This window comes from Sinohyriopsis cumingii, chromosome 6, assembly GCF_028554795.1.
Source record: "Sinohyriopsis cumingii isolate HCF-2022 chromosome 6, ASM2855479v2, whole genome shotgun sequence".
In the NCBI taxonomy this organism is placed as follows: domain Eukaryota; kingdom Metazoa; phylum Mollusca; class Bivalvia; order Unionida; family Unionidae; genus Sinohyriopsis; species Sinohyriopsis cumingii.
This window is the reverse complement of record NC_142966.1, coordinates 116,960,869-116,979,982: the sequence shown is the minus strand read 5'-3', so window position 1 is coordinate 116,979,982 and position 19,114 is coordinate 116,960,869. Positions and strand designations below refer to the sequence as shown.

Below are 19,114 nucleotides of genomic sequence, written 5' to 3'. Positions count from 1 at the left end.
TTGCCAAAAAAATTATATCTTAATCCTACTGTTGTGTGAATCCAGGTGGTACATAAATGAGTGCAAAAAGAGTAGCAGATGAATGGAATGGAACAATGGCTTCCTTGCACACTCTAGTTCTCACAGTATCCTGTCCTTTCCTTAAATTGCTTTTAATTATAAAATACTGGAGGCATGAGAAAAATTGACCTTTAATGTAGATTAATTTAAGAGTAACAATGTTGGGCCTGTTCTACATTCGCTAAGCATTGCTTGGAATAGGACATGGACGGGAGAGGTAGGTGGTGATGTTATCAGGGTTCTCCTTGGGATGTTGTATGTGAGAGTCAGGACCCCTTGCTTGAAAACAGTTGTAGTCCCAGCCCAAATGAATCCCAGTCATAAGACCATTTTCCTTGTAAGGCAGTTGAGACCATCATTAGGGCATAACCGATTAGCATTTTTCTACTGATTTCCGATTCCGGATTTTGGGCATGAAATTTTTCCGATTCCGGATACGATTCAATTAATCGGAAATGCTAAATTAAAAGGTTTTTCAAATTAACTTTTTAAACCGTGTTACACACGTTTTGCATATCACACCGATGTCACAAGGGGAAGGATATGGCAGGACTATAGCAAAATGCAACAAAGTTCAAAGCCACAAAGAATCCATGAAATTTTTTATTCTTTTGCCAGTTCCGACCCATTCTTTGTTCAACAATTAGTTGATCTTGCCGCCAGGCTTTTATTTTCCCGCCTTAATCATTTATGTCGGCAAGCGGCCAGTTCCATCCTGTACTTTATTCAACAATTAGTTGATCTTGCCGCCATGCTTTAATGTCGCGGTCAAATAAAAATAAAACAGGCTTTTGTTTGGTCCTATAAAGTTGGCCTCTTGCGGAATCATTTTCTTTTAATACCTCATTAGCATGTGTCAATGTATTCAATATTATGCCTTCATTATTGAGGATGTTGACATAAACGGGTAGGACTGTATTATATATTTTAATAAATTTAAATCTTTCAGTCTAACTCAAGTATTATCGTTTCACCCCGTTGTGTTGACCATATTGGACTTTTCTGACTTCTTATTTAACTTTATTAACGCACTATCGAATGACACGCAGTGTTAGACACGGTGCTATAGAAATTCAACTTTATTATTTTTATTATCCGAATCGGTCGTTCCTGCCTTGTCCGACTCCGATTAATCGGAAGTTCATACTATCCGGTGGAATCCGATTTCCGGATCAAAAGTCGGTTATGCCCTAACCATCATAATGGTGATTGTGATATTACAGCTGTAAGAATTCTCAGTGATTTTACTTTACTGTTCTATAATTTTATGTGAAGCCCGAAGGAATCATTGAAGAGATTAAATTTTATTTTCTATATTATTGTATTTAATTATGACAGTCAGCTTAATTCTAGGATATCTTATTCCATTCACTTGCCTCCATTTCATTATTATGTAAAAGAATATACCATATTCACTTTTTCCTGAAACGAATTTCGACAAACTGTTTCATTGACAGTTTTGGATCAAAACTCCTTAGGTTTAGGCCTTCCTTCATCACTCTCATCAATTTCGTTACTGTTTCATCTCTCAAACATCTCTGGTCCATTGTCTTAATGTGTTTGTGTGATGAGAAGCCTTGCTCTATATGCCACTGATGTTATAAAAGAAACCAGCAACAACGTAGCTAAAGCTGTAAAGCCTGCGCTTAAACTTGTTGCCACAGAAAGGATATCAAGTAGCTATCAGAAAAGTATGTATTGGATGAAAAAAAGGGTGTATCTTCACATGCCACCAAAAATAACCCAGCTTATTTTAGGAGGATTAACATGGGGCTTTTGTTACTCCAATACACAAAATAAATCAATTATTTTCTTGGCCAAATATTAAGAAGTCCCAAAATCTTGGTTAATATTTTTCTAAACATGTTGTACGATATAATGCAGGAGTTCCAGACATCCTGGTTGGATTTCAGGTTTGACAGTTTCAAGTGTTCTGCCGTGATGCTTTTGAAACAAGGTGTTAGAACATGCACTTGGCATTGGTCTATTGATTAATTAACACTCACTAAAAGTGTGATCTCATCCATCAAGATTTGGACTATTCAACTTCTTCTGTCTCTTTGATAGCCAGGACACTTAAGGAATAATGCTTGCTTTGTAGAAACAGTTCACAGAACAGAAAAGTTTGCAGAACAATTTATGTACAGGACACTTTACTATCGCAGTTTTCCTTTATCCGAAAATAAAAATATGTGTACGTTTATACTGAGTTCAGTGCCCCAGAAAACCCTGTTACATGGTGGAGCTTAAAATGCACATGCTAAAAATTCCCCCTAGTCCGTGGTCCATAACCCATTGTTTTGACTTTTGGATCAGGCGATTTGACCTCCCCTAATCCAAAGTCTGGCTGACATTTTTTTCTCCAAGCATGTATTTTGAACCATGTAGATGAAGATATAGACAGAAACAGTTTGCAGATCTAGCTGGTTAACATATTTACCAATGTAACTGAGTACTACACAGAATAGTAGATTCAGTACTGTGGTCTTGGTGTGTCTTAGGGAAATATTTGCACCCAGGTTCCATAACATTGCATCTAACATAAATTTGATCCATCAATTCAGAATGCAGGGATCATGAACCAAATTTTCAGCTTTTGACGTGACTTAGAAAAGATGTTACCTATGCAGATTTGCTGTTAACTTTATAATTGATTACCTGAAAATATGAACTGTCCATCATATGTATAACATTTGTTTCGCAACATAGTCTGCATAAGTTGTCTTAAATACATAAAAGCTGTCGCCTCAGGATTGCTACATATTTCGGTGCAACATTTTTCTTGGCTATAAAGGCAGAAGTAGCAATTAATGTGGAAAAAAATGTATTCTTTGCCCCATTTCACCTTTCTACTACTTTCCATAGGGGCTATTAATACCAGGCAACCATTTTTTGTCCTATTGAGAAAACCTGGCTTTGCAACCCTAAAAAGAATTGAAAAATGATAATTTTAAAAATTATAATGAAATCATAAATTTGTTCCAGCAAGTAGCTTTAAATTGACCCTCTGGGAATCTTTAACAGTGCTCCCAAATTATTTCCATATAATTTCAGTGATGGGAGATTTCGGTTCATAAGAAGGTGCACTAATCCACATGTGTCTGCCCCTCTTTGTGTGTTGAAATAATCACTTTCTATACCCCTTGCCCCTCCGAGTGAACCCTTAAAAAACCTCCAAGGGAATCGTTTGTCAACACACCAACATGTGGTAGTGGTATCTTTCACCTTCCACTTGACACTGAATGCCTGTGATTTAGTAGTAAGCTTTCCCATTAAAATGAACAGTAAATAAATAAGTTTTTGGTTGGAGGTGCCTAACCAATATAAAGTTAACAGAGAACAAGACACTGGGTCTGGTTACCCATCAGTACCAATATAGGCTTGGGGCTGATTTATTGGATCTTCAGAAATATTGAGTTCTCATTTATTGCTGATCTCAGACATTAAATTTCTGTGTCAACATGTGTGTCACAGTCAGTGACAAGTGTATATATATATATATATGACCAAAGTCATATAATTTAATATCAGCAATTTTGAGGCAGTTGCAGTAATTTACTGGGCAGCCAAAAAGATCTGCTATGCAACCAGTTTTTGGAAAGTTGTTTACCCAGGAACAACCATACATTTTCAAACAATTTCTACTGTGTAGAGTCAATTGCCTGATAACAAAGCACGTGATAGATATAATTTTTTTACTACATACTGAAATGGGATTTAGGACCATACTGCCAGATAACAGGAACAGTGTTGTACTGAAAGGCCTTATAGTGAGGTAGGCTATATTAAGAAAATAATACACTGTCCACGGAGTACACTGTAGGTTTTAAAATATGGAAGTCACTTTGTAAACCCATCCAGCTTGTCCTGGACCTTCAGGCATTGGTCTTGAACCCTTAATATTCCAAAGACTGTACATCCTGTAGACCCCCATGAATTACTTCTGGCTCTTCAGTTTACTGAAACTCAGAATCCAGCTGATGTACATTTTCCCTAACAGGTGACAAAGAGAAAGTCAACAGAAGTGAAGATTTGCTCTTTAATTGAAACTAAATAACAATAATGATAGTTGGAAAGATTCATTTTAGTAAAGGGACAATTGTTAAATAAAATTTGGGAATTTCCATTCTCTAGGCACACCACTGACAATATTTGAAGGAACAAATGTACATCAGACAGTTTTGTACTGTGACTGCAGTTGATCTAAAGTTTAGCTATTATTAATTCATGTTCTTGAATCAGGTCGTCTGATTGACTACATGTAGGTATTTATGTTCACCAATAGACCATTCAATATTATTGATTTTATTGGTGGAATTTATCTTGTGTGGGCATATTTATTTCAAATGATAAAGGTGTGTTTGGACTTTGGGAGAGGATTAAGTGTGTATTGATGAATGTAAAGAAGGTTCTTTGTCTAGACATGTCCATTTCATCAAACTTCCTGTCAATATAAGCTGTACATTTCATGATAAAACACTCCATTGGTAAATTAATACAGTGAACTGTTGAGAACTACTGTAGAAATAGACTTGAATGATTGAGAAAGAAAAACTTTTGAGATTAAAGAAAGTAAAACTGGTACATGTTGCATGCATGAGTCAAATTTGTTAGAATAAATTAGCTTTCACTTTGTAAACATGTCTTGCTACATGTAAGTTTATTTTTTCATGTGTATAAATATGCTGGAATGGCAGGTTTTGCATTTCATCTTCAATTTGTACATAATTTCTTTAATAAATTTAATAAAGCCTTTTTTTGTCAGGTATAAACTTTTACTTGTGGTAAAGGAATGACGTGTATAAAAACAATGTACTATATATACATTCTTCAGATCAGTAATAATTAAAATGACTTAATTATCATTAATTAAAACTAAATTTGATTGACATTTGGGTTATGAAGATTTGTGTTAGCCAATTTTGTTATATTTATGTAAATTTGCTATGGCATGAATTTTGTTATTTGTCCGGAAAGTATGAAGAAAAATATTTGTGTTGCCAAAGAATGTTGAAAATTAGAATACCTTACATGTTTGTTCAGAAATACAAAGGCAGACAATCTGTTTTAATAGGTCTGCAGTCAACAAACAATTTGCTATATTATATATTTAAACAAAAATTAAAATGTTTTAAAAACAAGAGGTGAGAAAAGTGACTGTATTAGTTTATGTAACAATCTGGCATGACTTTAACACATGTATATATACATACTTGTAAGTCAAGTCCAGTGCAAAAATATACCTGGATTTGTTTGTTCTACTGATTACTCCTAACTATATGCCCAGACTCAGATCTGCCTTCACATTATGTAATGGCAGATCTGGGTCTGTGCTGTTTGCAGTTGGACCTGATTTAAAAAGTAAGCATATATGTTACGGTGAATTGATTAATTTTGTGTGTAGGACCAATTATCATGGATTGCAGGGTTTAAGACACCCATGAATTTAAAGTCTCAATAAACAATGGTCCTTCTTTGGAAACAACAACACCACAATCCATGAATTTAAGTAACAATGAAAATAAATTAATTCAACGTGTATTTTATTTCTATTATATGTCAACAACATTAACAAAATCATGTATATAGTATACAATAACCAAAATGAGGCTGTTTAATTGAACTGATTCAAACTCAACTTTTCCCTCGATTTGCACATCGACAGCTGTTTTTGTGAAAGCTTTCGACAATGTTCTTGCCATGTCTTGCTCAGCTTGTGATTGTTTCATTTGCTGTATGTTGCATAGCTCTTATTATGAAAGGATTTGGTTGGTATGGCACATCTTTGTTGAATATACCTGTATCTGACAATTTTAATAGAACATCCTTGATAGAAGCCTTGCGATATTGTTTTGTACTGTTATTTGTATGTGATATTATTTCATGCTATTATTTATATGTGATATTATTTCACCCTACTGTTTGTATGTGATATTGTTTCATACTGTCATATGCATATGATATTGTTTCATACTGTTATTTGTAATATTGTTTCATACTGTTATATGCATGTGATATTGTTTCATACTGTTATTTGTATATGATATTATTTCATACAATTATTTTGTATGTGATGAAGAAAATAACACAACCCGACTTATTATATGCTCATTTTATTCTCCGTTAACTTTATGTTATCAGAATCATTCAGTATTTTACGATATTGCACACCTTCATATTCCATTCATGTGCATAAAAGAACTACTTTCTATTGTAAACAAACAATGGAATCAGATGCTAACACTTTTGATTTGTAAACAAATCATGTACACTTGTATAATAGGCGTTTTAAGTTGTGGTTGTTTACATTTGTTTCTGAATGAAGTAAAGCATTTGTTTCATGGACTGCCACATACCAGTTGCTTTGGCACATTCCACGTTAACTTTTTGATATAATGTTTCGGATTTAGGCTAGATATACAATAGACGCAAGAAAGGGTCCTTACAAATAACATACAAGTGTTGAGATATAAACTGTCTTTAGCTGGTGATTAGAATGGCAAAAACTACACTTACAGTTTTACATCCTGAATTTCCTCAAAATGTGCTTTCTTAGTTCTGCAAATCTGAATTACATTAGCCATGTCATAGGTTCTCAATCTTGATTACACATTTCAAAATTGTACTGTAATTTCGAATATAAGTGCAATTACAGCCTCCTTACTGCACTCTTTTTGTTAATCGAAATTGAAAGACTTCATATTTTTCCCACATTTTGATTTCAAGCATTCAATGACAGAAACAGAAACACATTTGCAGATGTCAACACGCTTCTTCCTTGCTTCTTAAATTTGATGTTTTTCATGTGAAAATAATAAAAATATATATTCATTCCAGATCAGATGGAAAAGTTGTTGCAATGCGCATTCATTCACAATATGACTCCAAATTTCAATTTTAACCTGACATACCATTTTCTTTCAAAAGTTATGGCATGTGCGCAAGCTGAAATTTATCTGGTTGGAGTTATGTGCGCATTAATATTGTTATTGTGTAATGATGAATCTGCACTTGTGTATTTAGTTTGGAATATGGCATACATTCAGTTATTTTGTTTCTTGTTGTGTATTTTTTATTTATATAATCAAGCATTAGGTAGAATTAAAAAAATTAGCATATCATAAAAAGGTTACTGCATTTGTATGGGAAAATATGAACTCGTTTTGTCGGAAGGATATACTGCACTCCCAAGGTCGTGCAGTATTTACATCCAAAAAAACTCGTTCATACTTTCCCATACAAATGCAGTAACCTATAAATACTGTCTGGGTATGTGCGTTGGATAACACCAGATGTTTGACAATACAGTTACTAGTTTTGTATGTGTTTCAAGGAAGTAAACTAAACTAAGCCATTTACATGTCTGAAGGTTGTGCTTGATTTTTTGAAAACATTTTACTTCGTGTTTGCACACGTATGGGAAAATAAATTTTAAAAGTATAACCAACCTCAACATTCAGACAACTGGTCATTATTTTAAGGTAGTATTAATTTCGGAAGATGACTACTAACAGTATTTTACCAAAAAAATGGTTTGTGACTGACTTAAGGTTATTGCAATTAAAAGTTAAAAGCTGTCCTTCAGTCACCTATTTCTTAATGGAAGATTCCATATTCTAACCCCTGGGTATCATAATGCATCATGTATATATATATATAGAAATTGACATATTCTTCATACTTGGCACAATATGTGGAATAAAAATTCTACAAATCAGGCATTCAGAACATCAGACCCATTTTTGCAGAGTGGCATCCATCATAAAGAATAAATCACAGAGTACAAGTGGCATTGTGCCTATTACGTATTGGACACACATGCTTGATTCATCCATACCTCCAGAATGGTTAACCTCAACCAGACTGCACACCCTGCTAATGTCCACTGACATTGGAACACATTCTTATTTGCGTGTCAACTTCGACCCTGTGAGACAGATGTTTTTGGTGTGAAAAGCTTGATGAAAAACATTTATGATCATTTACCACTAGAAAAAATCTTGGGCTTTATAGGAAAATGCAGATAATGAAATAAAAAATTTTATTTTTAATATTATATATTGTTTGCCTTTTCATTTTGTGTATTTTTTTTTTTTTTTAAGACTGCAGATTTTAACAACTTTGCCATCTACTTTTTTATCTTGTGCTTCGTGTTTAAATTTGAAAGTTTTTCTGCATTTCATCATTATTTCTTTTCTTTATTTTTAGAGCTTTGCTTTTATTTGGCACCATGTAAAATTTTTTGTTAATGTACACATGTTACATATTTTGCGCTTTATTTATGGAATGGTTTTGGTTGGGTAAAGGCTACAAAACAATGCTTTATTTAGAAAATTCCCTGAAATGATATATTTTGATTACTATAAATTGATTTATCTTTGTTGGTATTAATTTTTATGTTTTTTAAAAAAATGACATTGTTTTAGCCATTATATGATTTTGCTGATGGGAAAAATTGGTACCTCACAAAGAGGTTAAGTGAAAGTGTACATGTTTTGTATTTGTTCATTTATGTTTATATTTTTCTTCTTTTTAATTTTTTTCTCCCTCTTTTCAGTTGTACAATTACTTTGAGGACTCAAATTATGTGTACTTGGTGTTGGAGTTCTGCCATAATGGAGAACTTCAGCGGTACCTGCGAACCAACTGCAAAGTTCTGTCAGAAGATGAAGGTAAGCAGAACTTGTTGTTTCAGAAAGTAGTTTTCACACAAGTATGGGAGTTTTTTTCTTACCTGCATAAGGAGATAGTGTGCAGGGTTTTTGCTTTGAAACCATTGTGAGATATTGCGTGAATATTCGCTTGGGACTTCCTGCTTTTAGAATAATACAATATGAATAGAATTAGGATTTTAAATAATCTAAAGCAAAAACATAACGAGGCATAGTTTTGTTAATCTACACTTCTTAAGATTTCGTTGTTTTAAGTTTATACATGTACAGTCATGACATTTCATAGGTGCATTCATCTTGAGATTCTTGTGTTGATTGGTTGTTAATGATAATTTAAGGACTGTATTGACTTTATCATGCAAAGGACATGGTTGCATTTGTCAAGGACACACTGAGGTAGTTGACATAGTCTGGTTGCCTTTCTACAAGACGCACTGAGGCAGATTGCCTTTTTAAAGGGCATTGAGGTAGATGACATGGACTGGTTGCCTTTTTCAAGGACATTGAGGTATTTGACATTAGCTGGTTGCCTTTTTTCTCAAGGACACTGAGGTAGTTGACATTAGCTGGTTGCCTTTTTCAAGGACACTGAGGTAGTTGACATTAGCTGGTTGCCTTTTTTCTCAAGGACACTGAGGTAGTTGACATTAGCTGGTTGCCTTTTTTCTCAAGGACACTGAGGTAGTTGACATTAGCTGGTTGCCTTTTTCAAGGACATTGAGGTATTTGACATTAGCTGGTTGCCTTTTTTCTCAAGGACACTGAGGTAGTTGACATTAGCTGGTTGCCTTTTTTCTCAAGAACTCATGTAGGCAGTTGACATGGACTGGTTGTCATTGTCGATGACACACAGAGGCAGTTGAGATGTATATAGCTACTGAAATATCAGCATTTGAAAACACGTGTGTTGCATTCTGCTATTTATAGATTTTGCACCATTTGTGATGGTGGTGAATGGAGCAATGCATCTGTGTTGTATGGACACATTTCTGGTTATATCTAATTGTGCCACATACAAGATATGTTAAGCCAGAAATTAAACAATTGGCTATCAGGAATGGAAAATGAATCATCATTATACATGGCCACAGTTAATTAACTAATTTTGATCAATACATGAGAAGTGGTGAAGGTGAATCTGCATCCATTATTAGTTTTTACTGCAACTCTGTGATCGCATGTGCTGGAAAGAATTTGAGACTTTGTCTGGCAGGGAATTAATTTGCTAATGTACAGTTTGTCAGAAATTGACAACTGCTCCATACTTGTGTGCTTTTTCATTTCATTCCTTCATTAAAGTGATACATGTACTCTTACTAAGAACAATTACTTTTCTGTGTACAAAGATCATTACTTTCATTGGATTAGTGGAGGAAATAGCTTTTAATCTCTTTCTACATAATAATTATCATGGATACTTTGTACTGAGAAGCAATTAGTAAGGGCCATCAGTGTTTATATTTGTTGATTTCAGCAGAGAATTTCATGAAATACCAAATGTTAAAGGCTTCAGATTTGTTTCTGTGGATTTTGAGGGGAAAAACTTAGGAAGAATCAAAATTTTTCATGTTAATGGCAATGCAGTTATGAATATAGATCAAGATCTACCATCACATAATGTGGCAGCAGGTCAGGGTCTAATCTGTTTGCTTGAAATTCTACATCATATTATCAGTGTCAAATCTGATCTGTTGACAAATCATGGAATGCAGTGACATATTTGAGTTGACACAGTTTGCTGTTGAGTGCCAAACATTTTATGGGATATGTTGGATTCTCATTAATTGTGCATATTCTGTCACTACCACATTACAAGGGGCCCCAAGTGGCTGAGTGCTCTAAAGCGCTGTCCGTTATGGATCATTGCCATCTCACCTGTCTGCATGGGTTCAAGTCTCTGATTCAGCCGATGTGGGTATGTGAGAAAGCTTGCCATTAACTTCTCGTGGGTCGGTGGTTCTTTCTGGGTTTTCCCAGGTTCTTCCTCCACCATTAATACTGGCCATCATGTATAGCCTATCATGTGCTGAAAAACGGCGTTAAACCCTGCAACAACAACAACAACAACAACCACATTACAGCATCAAGACAACACCGTGTTCTTTAACATCACGATGATGTACTGTAGTATAGAAGTGAAACAGTTTACAGTGGCATAGGGAGAAGAGCTGGATCCTCTGGATGCAAAATATTTTCAAGATACTCTGAGTAAATAAGTTTGCATGCAGGAAACCGTGTGTGATTGTTATTCATACATCATCAGTTACTAATTACCATATATAAAATATCAATAAACTAGATCATTACAAAAGGGAATTTTTGCAATCACACACTGCAAAAACTATTAGAGCGGCTAACACAGATTTCAATTAGTATGGATTGCATCACAAAATTCCATTTATTAAGAAGGCTGAAAACCAGACTGTCATAAAAGAATAACACTTGAATGCATATATCTGTGGAGTAAAAGACTGAATTATTTAAGTACGAGAGATCTGGTTTATTTTTCTATTTTCAGCCTGCCATTTTATGAAGCAGATTGTGGAGGGCATGCTGTACCTTCATTCCTACGGCATCCTTCATCGAGACTTAACATTAGCAAATCTCCTTCTCACCAAGGACATGAATGTGGTATGTTTTAAAATAAGAAGAAATTAAATAACTTTTTTATATAGTTTTTTTTTCTTCTTTTTCAGATGAATAAGTAAAAAAAAAGAATATAATCCATTAACAATACAGATAGGAATATAATCCATTAACAATACAGATAGGAATATAATCCATTAACAATATGGATAGGAGAATAATCCATCAACAATACAGATAGGAATATAATCCATTAGCAATATGGATAGGAGTATAATCCATTAACAATACAGATAGGAGTATAATCCATTAACAATACAGATAGGAATATAATCCATTAACAATATGGATAGGAGAATAATCCATTAACAATACAGATAGGAATATAATCCATTAACAATACAGATAGGAATATAATCCATTAACAATACAGATAGGAGTATAATCCATTAACAATACAGATAGGAATATAATCCATCAACAATACAGATAGGAATATAATCCATCAACAATACAGATAGGAATATAATCCATTAACAATACAGATAGGAATATAATCCATCAACAATACAGATAGGAATATAATCCATTAACAATACAGATAGGAATATAATCCATCAACAATACAGATAGGAATATAATCCATTAACAATATGGATATGAATATAATCCATCAACAATATGGATATGAATATAATCCATTAACAATATGGATATGAATATAATCCATTAACAATATGGATATGAATATAATCCATTAACAATATGGATATGAATATAATCCATTAACAATATGGATATGAATATAATCCATTAACAATACAGATAGGAATATAATCCATCAACAATACAGATAGGAATATAATCCATCAACAATACAGATAGGAATATAATCCATTAACAATATGGATATGAATATAATCCATTAACAATATGGATATGAATATAATCTATGAACAGTACAGATAGGAATATAATCTATTAACAATACGGATATGAATGTTGCCAATGACAATACAGATAGGAATATTTAACTACACAGAACACACTTGTTATATTTTTAAAATTTGGATATGGAATGGATTTAGTCTTATTTAATTTTTTCTTTGTTTTCTGACAGAAAATTGCAGACTTTGGTCTGGCAACCCAGCTGAATGTCCCAGATGAGAAACATTTCACCATGTGTGGCACACCCAATTATATATCTCCGTAAGTAAATTCTGATGTTTTAAAATACAGCTAACTTTACTGTAAATGATTCAAAAGATTGTCCTATTTTTTATGTTGATCAAAGATTGACTTATTATGGTGCAGATGCCTTGGGGGACATCTTGGTTTGACCCCTTCTGTATGTCACAGATTTTCTTTTACAGGAAGCTAGTTAGCACAACTGCACAAAAACAACTCATATATAATAGCTCAAATAATAATGAATAAATAATTAACTGATACAGTAAACTATCTCAACTTTAAATCTTATCATCCAAAACAGATAATAATAACAATAATAATATGGACTTTGTGTATTGTCTAATCTGTAGAAGCTCTAAGCACTTTACAGTATTACATAACACATACAAATATATACAATGACAAGATCACAGAAAACAAATACCATGAAATTACAAAACAAAAATATGCTGTCAATAATTATGGAAGTAAATGTTATTTATTCTTTAAGCTTGTGCTTGTATAAAAATGAGCATTCGTTTTAATCTTGCATCAAAAGTGAAAACAGCTGTAAAGGACAAATACATTCAAGAAAAGAGATTCACATAATTACAGCAATATCTTCATGTGCAAAACTTAACAAACATAACCATGAAAACACTAACCCAAAATGGAGTTCCTTTACTTGCAACTTAAAACCCATGGAACACTAATATTTTACTGATGGTACACACATGTGCACAATTATTTTGGCATAGTGATAAAATAAGAAGTGTGTTTGGAAACTATAAAAATTATTAATGGTAAGAGATAATCCAAAAATTTGAATTCTTACCAAGGCTATAAATTAAACTTCTTTGAAAGAGAGGCCCACGTTATAAGATGTATGATCAGATTCAAAACATGTTCCAATGTTTTGAAAAGGAAATTTGATTAGATTTAAAAATGGTGAGATATTTAAAGGTAAGCAGGACATTGATTGTGATTCTGAAATTGTGATTTAATCCTTTAACAATAAGTATCATCCAGAGACAGTGCAGATATGATATTCAGCTAAGAATAGCACAAGAAAATGCACACCACCCAATATAGTTTTTATCTGATTTTGTATTACTTGGATGAAAGGTTTTTAAAATATACATTTTTAACTGATTTTGTATTGCTTAATATGCATTTTTAACAGCTTATGTATTGCATGGAGAAGTAGTTTTTAAATATACATTTTTAACTGATTTTGTATTGCTTGGACTAGTAGGTTTAAAAAATGTTCAGTGCACGGTTGTTTAATCTTAATTCCAATTACATTTAAATTGATTATGTTGCCCAATGTAAAATCAAATTATTCATTTTGTTTAATTTGACAATATATAATGTGATTCTCTGTGTTAAGATATATTCCAGGCACCTGTCTTTTTATTGAGCAATTGTTTTACAGTGCACTAATATGCATAATCAAGTAAATATATACCTCATGGGGATCATTAGTCTGCTGTGAATCACTGGCTGACATTTTGTATGGGGATTATTATATATCGGATTCAGTTTCATGGAACTACTCATCTTAATTGCAAACTTAGTTCAATTTTGGATATTTAGTAAAAAGCAGACTGGTTGCCACCATGCCAGGCTTACAAATGTTGTTGAATACTATTTTATTTTATTAAATTTCAGTTACTAATGACACACAACAAATCATTATTTGGATTTGAGTGTGCATAACAGCAAACAAACATGTGGGACTCATTTAATTGTTTTTGCTTTAATCAAAGTTATAACAATCTGTAGCTATCAAAATCAAGTTGCCTGACAGGGCTGTGAGACACTTGGTTGCCAAAATGTAATATTTAGTTATACTGAGCTGCCAGCAGCAAAATTATCCACCCCTGCACTTTAATGATTAAATTTTTTATACTTTTTCAGTGAAGTTGCAACAAGATCTGCACATGGTTTAGAGGCAGACGTCTGGTCACTGGGCTGCATGCTCTATACATTTCTTGTGGGCAAGCCTCCCTTTGACACTGATGCAGTTAAAAGTACATTAAATCGAGTCATAAATGGAGATTTCCTGCTCCCCGATCACCTGTCATCAGAAGCCAAGGATCTGATAGAATGCATTCTGAAGAAAAATCCTAAGGAAAGGATTAAATTACATGGTGTGTTATTATAATTAAATTAGATGTTGTGTTATTATAATTAAATTACATGTGTTATTATAATTAAATTGCATGTGTTATTATAATTAAATTACATGGTGTGTTATTATAATTAAATTAGATGTTGTGTTATTATAATTAAATTACATGGCGTGTAATTATATCCATTTATTAAGTTTTATTTTGAGATTAAGTTGCAGTTTTTCCCACTTTCAGACTTTGCATAAATTATAGGAAGTAAAGTGATTAAGAATCAGTAACAATACTTCCTTCATTTCTGTAAGAGCAACTATTATATATGAAGAAATTCTAGTTTTGTTTAAAAATTATACAATGGAATCAGAATAGGCAAAGTGATGACCGGCAGAGATCTGAGAATTTTAGTGTTAATTTTTCTTAGGTTATATTAAATATCAGAATTTCTTAAACGGTGAGTCTATTCCTGATGCTATTCTTCTCACCAGCAAAGCATTAGGTGAGACACAGATGCCCATCATTCTCATTATACCTAAAGACCTAATAATATTTCCTACCTTAAATATTCTCAGCATGTTTTTTTAATGTTTTCTAATTTCATGGTGTTTGTTTTTGTAATCATATCATTATGTGTTTTTTATCTTATAGGTGTTGTCTAATGTTGTAAAGCGCTTAGAGCTTCTAAAGATTAGGCGCTACACAAAGTCCTCATTATTATTATTATTATTATTATTATTATTATACAACACCCACATTCCTATTAGCTGTTGTAGGGGTTGGCATCTCTGGAGACAGGGCTTATTTTTCCAATGGTCACATTAAGTGTTTGCATTTATCTCAGTTTCTCACTTTTGTGTGTAGTCATGAAACTAGATGTGTTTGTTCATCTTGGTGTATACTACTCACCATGTGCAAAAGTGGGTCACAGTGGCCTCCTTTTAATGCATCAGTGACTAATATTAATTTTTAACTGTACTGGTCAATGACTTGGAGAGCTTTCTGGGATATCTGAAGTTTGTTGTTGCTAATCTGCCTAAACTGCTTGGAGGATTGTTAAGAAACTTTCCACACACATTCATTCCATGGTCTTGTTGGTTCTGATATGCAATTTGACTTCTTTATGCTTCTGTGGTTATATCAAAGTATTGCATTTAGTGCAATTTCTCTGACACTGTAGTATGTATAGTCACGAAACTTGATGGTTGTATTCATTTTGGGGATAGTACTCACCATGGACAAAAGTAACCCACTTTTCATGCTCAAGTGACTTACAAAGCTTTTATACACCTGCCATGTTATGATGTCTATCCATACTTATCCCAGTCTGACTCTATCCAATTTTGTTTCTTCGTACTAATTTGAGTTATCCACCCTTTATATATTAAGTGGATGCCACACATTTGATGTATGAAAAAACCTTGTTGATTTCTTGTTCACAGGTCAAGGTCACTGTGACTGAAAGAAGAACAATAGTTTTTTGTATAATTATATTAGTTCTAGATCACATACATGGACCAAACTTTGTGGATAGTTTGCACCTGGGGCAAAAAGAAGCCTATTAAGGTCAAGGTCACTGTAACTGAAAGAAGAGAAGTGGCTTGTACACAGTTATTTTAGTTATCTACATTGAGAACTATTAAACATGTGATTTGTGTATAATGTGCCATCTCATTTTAGATTGTGCCACAGTGGATCATGCTGTATATCAACCCATGGAATTCTTGTCTTTCATATCTTCTCACCCTTTCAGTGCTTGACCCAGTGGTTGTAAACCAAATAAAATCTTTCACAAATATTGCATGTCTTCACTGTGTGGTATGATGTTAAAAGTTTGGTTGTTAAACGTTCAAAATTGGCACTGTTCCAACCCCAATCATTGATATTTGATCGTTGACCTCAGATGTACATAGTGTACACTTCTCCCAGATGGTTGTTACATAGGAAATGTATGTACGGAATTTGCAGAATTTCCACTTCTTGTTGTTGTTGTTCTAGGGTTTAACGCCATTTTTCAGCACAAGATAGGCTATACATGTCGGCCAGTATAACTGGTGGAGGAAGAACCCTGGCAAATCCAGGGAAGAACCACCGACCCACGAGAAGCTACTGGCAGGCTTTCCCATGTACTCACGTTAGCCGAGCCTTGGACTCGAACCCACGCAGCCAGAGGTGAGATGGCAGTGATCCGGAACGGTGAGCGCTTTAGACCACTCGGGGCCCCGCAGAATTTCCACTAAGTGCTTTAGGAGGTTTTTTTTATAGACTGATGCACAGATGGAAGGTATCACAGTATCCTTATTGGAGTTCACCGCATCTCTTTTTAATTTATTTTTTATTTTTCAGAGGTTCTTAATCATCCATTCATGTTGAAGGGAGAAATGGGTTACAGGAAGAGCTCAAATCAGGTTGGTCATTGTATTGAATACAGTAGAACTTTGAAAACTAAAGTGCCCTGTGACATGATCTTTTTGCTGGAGGCCGTTTGGTTGTTTCCAGTTTGTAAATGTCATACACACGTGTATGCTATACACATGAAGGAATCATTTGGGTGAGGCAGAGAATTTCAGTGACAAATGTTTGGCTTATCAAAGTTTAATGCTGTCATAAATAGGAAATCTTAGTATTGATACATTGATGATACATGAATTTATACATGCTTTTTCATGGTAGAAGTACATTTAATTGATTTTTTATCATAGTAAAAAAAATTAATAATAAATTTTAACAATTCTATATGCTGAACTGATCTGTATGACTGATATACTTGGTTGCTCAAAGCTAAAACCTGGATGTCATTGACTGCATTGGCATTGGATTTTTCTGTCTCTGTTTAATAAAGTTTAGAAGAAAACAAAATATAATCTGCATTGGTATATTAACATGTTGTATGGGTTAAAATGAGCATTTGTAACTTGAAAAAGCCTGTCCAATTTTGTGTGCAACAAAATCCTGTAGATATTTGAGTGCGTTTTGTGGAAAAATATATAGCTATAGACCCAGATACATTTCAGTGTGTCAGTGTTTGCTAAATTTTCATCAACTAGTTTAGAACATTAAATTTTGTTAGTTTGGGAAAACAAACTACCTTTTTTTTCTCCAGGTTATACCTTTCATTAATTGCTTTGTTATGTTGGACTTGTTACTGCTTAGAAGTTGGGGAACAAAATCTTTCAATGCCTTGCTAAACACATTTTCAGTGTGTGCAAATATTAGAAAGAAAAGTTGTTGTAATTAGAAATTACTTGTTCAAATTTCAGAATCTGACAGAAGTCTCCATAGACAGTGGAAGAGGGACCATGTCAACTGTGACAACTTTGAACTCTAGGATTACAAGTGGATTCAGACCACGTCCCATGCCTGCACTGCATCTGAAGTCACTGAAAATTCCTGAGGATCAGGAGAGAAGTTATGGGGATAGTGACAGGTCAGGGGAGGAAAATCAGTTTGTAATGCCAAGGAAAGGTCCCCCTCTCATGTCCAGCCCTATGGTCAGACATCCTCCCTCCCCACCAGTCAGATTAAGAGATAGGTAAGATTGTGTTGTTTTAAAGATACTGAAAGCTGATCCCCTTACAGATAATGTAAATGTTATCCCACATAGTTAAATATTTCTTTTTCACCTCCTGGAAAGAGTTCATCTGAGAGTGCCTCAGGCTTGAGAAGTCTGTCTTGGTCTGGTGTTTGATGTAGGTAATTTTAAGTGCTATAGATAATGACATCATATGTGAGAAAAATGGTCTCAATGTATGTGAGATAAATGGTCTCAGTGTATGTGCTGTAGTTGAGGAAATCTAACTAACATGGAATGCAAGATTTGTGCAAAGGACTTGGCAGGCCTTGTCCCAGATTATATTCCCTCATGATAGATTATCATTAATATATGTTGATAAGATGTTTGCTAAGTCAGCTTTTAGTGTACATTTGGCTGGAGGTTTGTGAACTATTGCATATGTATGTACCATGGTTACATTTGGTAACAGGTTCATGAACTTGGATCTTCAATACTGAATTCAACACTCCATTGCCCAAATTGGTTCCTGTAGTCTGTATTTTATAATTTTAAAACTTAGGAATGGCAGGTCATTTGTGTTCCATGAATACAGTTTTAGTTGTATTTAAGATTTCAGTGTCATTTTCAGTTTTGGGATTTTATGGTGTAAATTATGCATAGAGTTTGAACATGTCTTGCAGACTTGGTTGAAAATATTTTTGTGTTAATCATTTTTATTCAGGGAGTGACAATTCAAGTAGTGACCCCTTAGGTCAGAACAAATGTTGCATGGAAAGTCATCTCCAAATTAGGCATTTGTTTTAAATGCAAAGATTCATCTAGTTACACACAAGTTTACAAGGCCAAGAATGATTATATACACCCATTTTATGTCTGGTATTTTTGCAATGGCGTTGTCTGTCTGTCAACATTTACATGCCTAGACTCATAACTTAGTAATGTATAGCATAGCGTGTTGCATGATTGTCATGCTTTGTGCCTCCAGG

At 33.8% G+C, this 19,114-nt stretch overlaps 1 protein-coding gene across 2 annotated transcripts in view; it reads left to right on the top strand.

The window, feature by feature from the left end:
- Nucleotides 1-19,114, top strand: part of LOC149797806 (serine/threonine-protein kinase PLK4-like) — a 58,247-nt gene that overhangs the window by 8,712 nt on the left and 30,421 nt on the right. For both annotated transcript variants that reach the window (XM_089962790.1, XM_089962789.1), the window contains exons 4-9: nucleotides 8,618-8,732; nucleotides 11,251-11,363; nucleotides 12,439-12,527; nucleotides 14,409-14,641; nucleotides 16,961-17,022; nucleotides 17,875-18,146. In XM_089962790.1, the coding sequence (XP_089818916.1) occupies nucleotides 8,618-8,732; nucleotides 11,251-11,363; nucleotides 12,439-12,527; nucleotides 14,409-14,641; nucleotides 16,961-17,022; nucleotides 17,875-18,146 (884 nt within the window). The remainder of the gene's footprint in view (nucleotides 1-8,617; nucleotides 8,733-11,250; nucleotides 11,364-12,438; nucleotides 12,528-14,408; nucleotides 14,642-16,960; nucleotides 17,023-17,874; nucleotides 18,147-19,114) is intronic.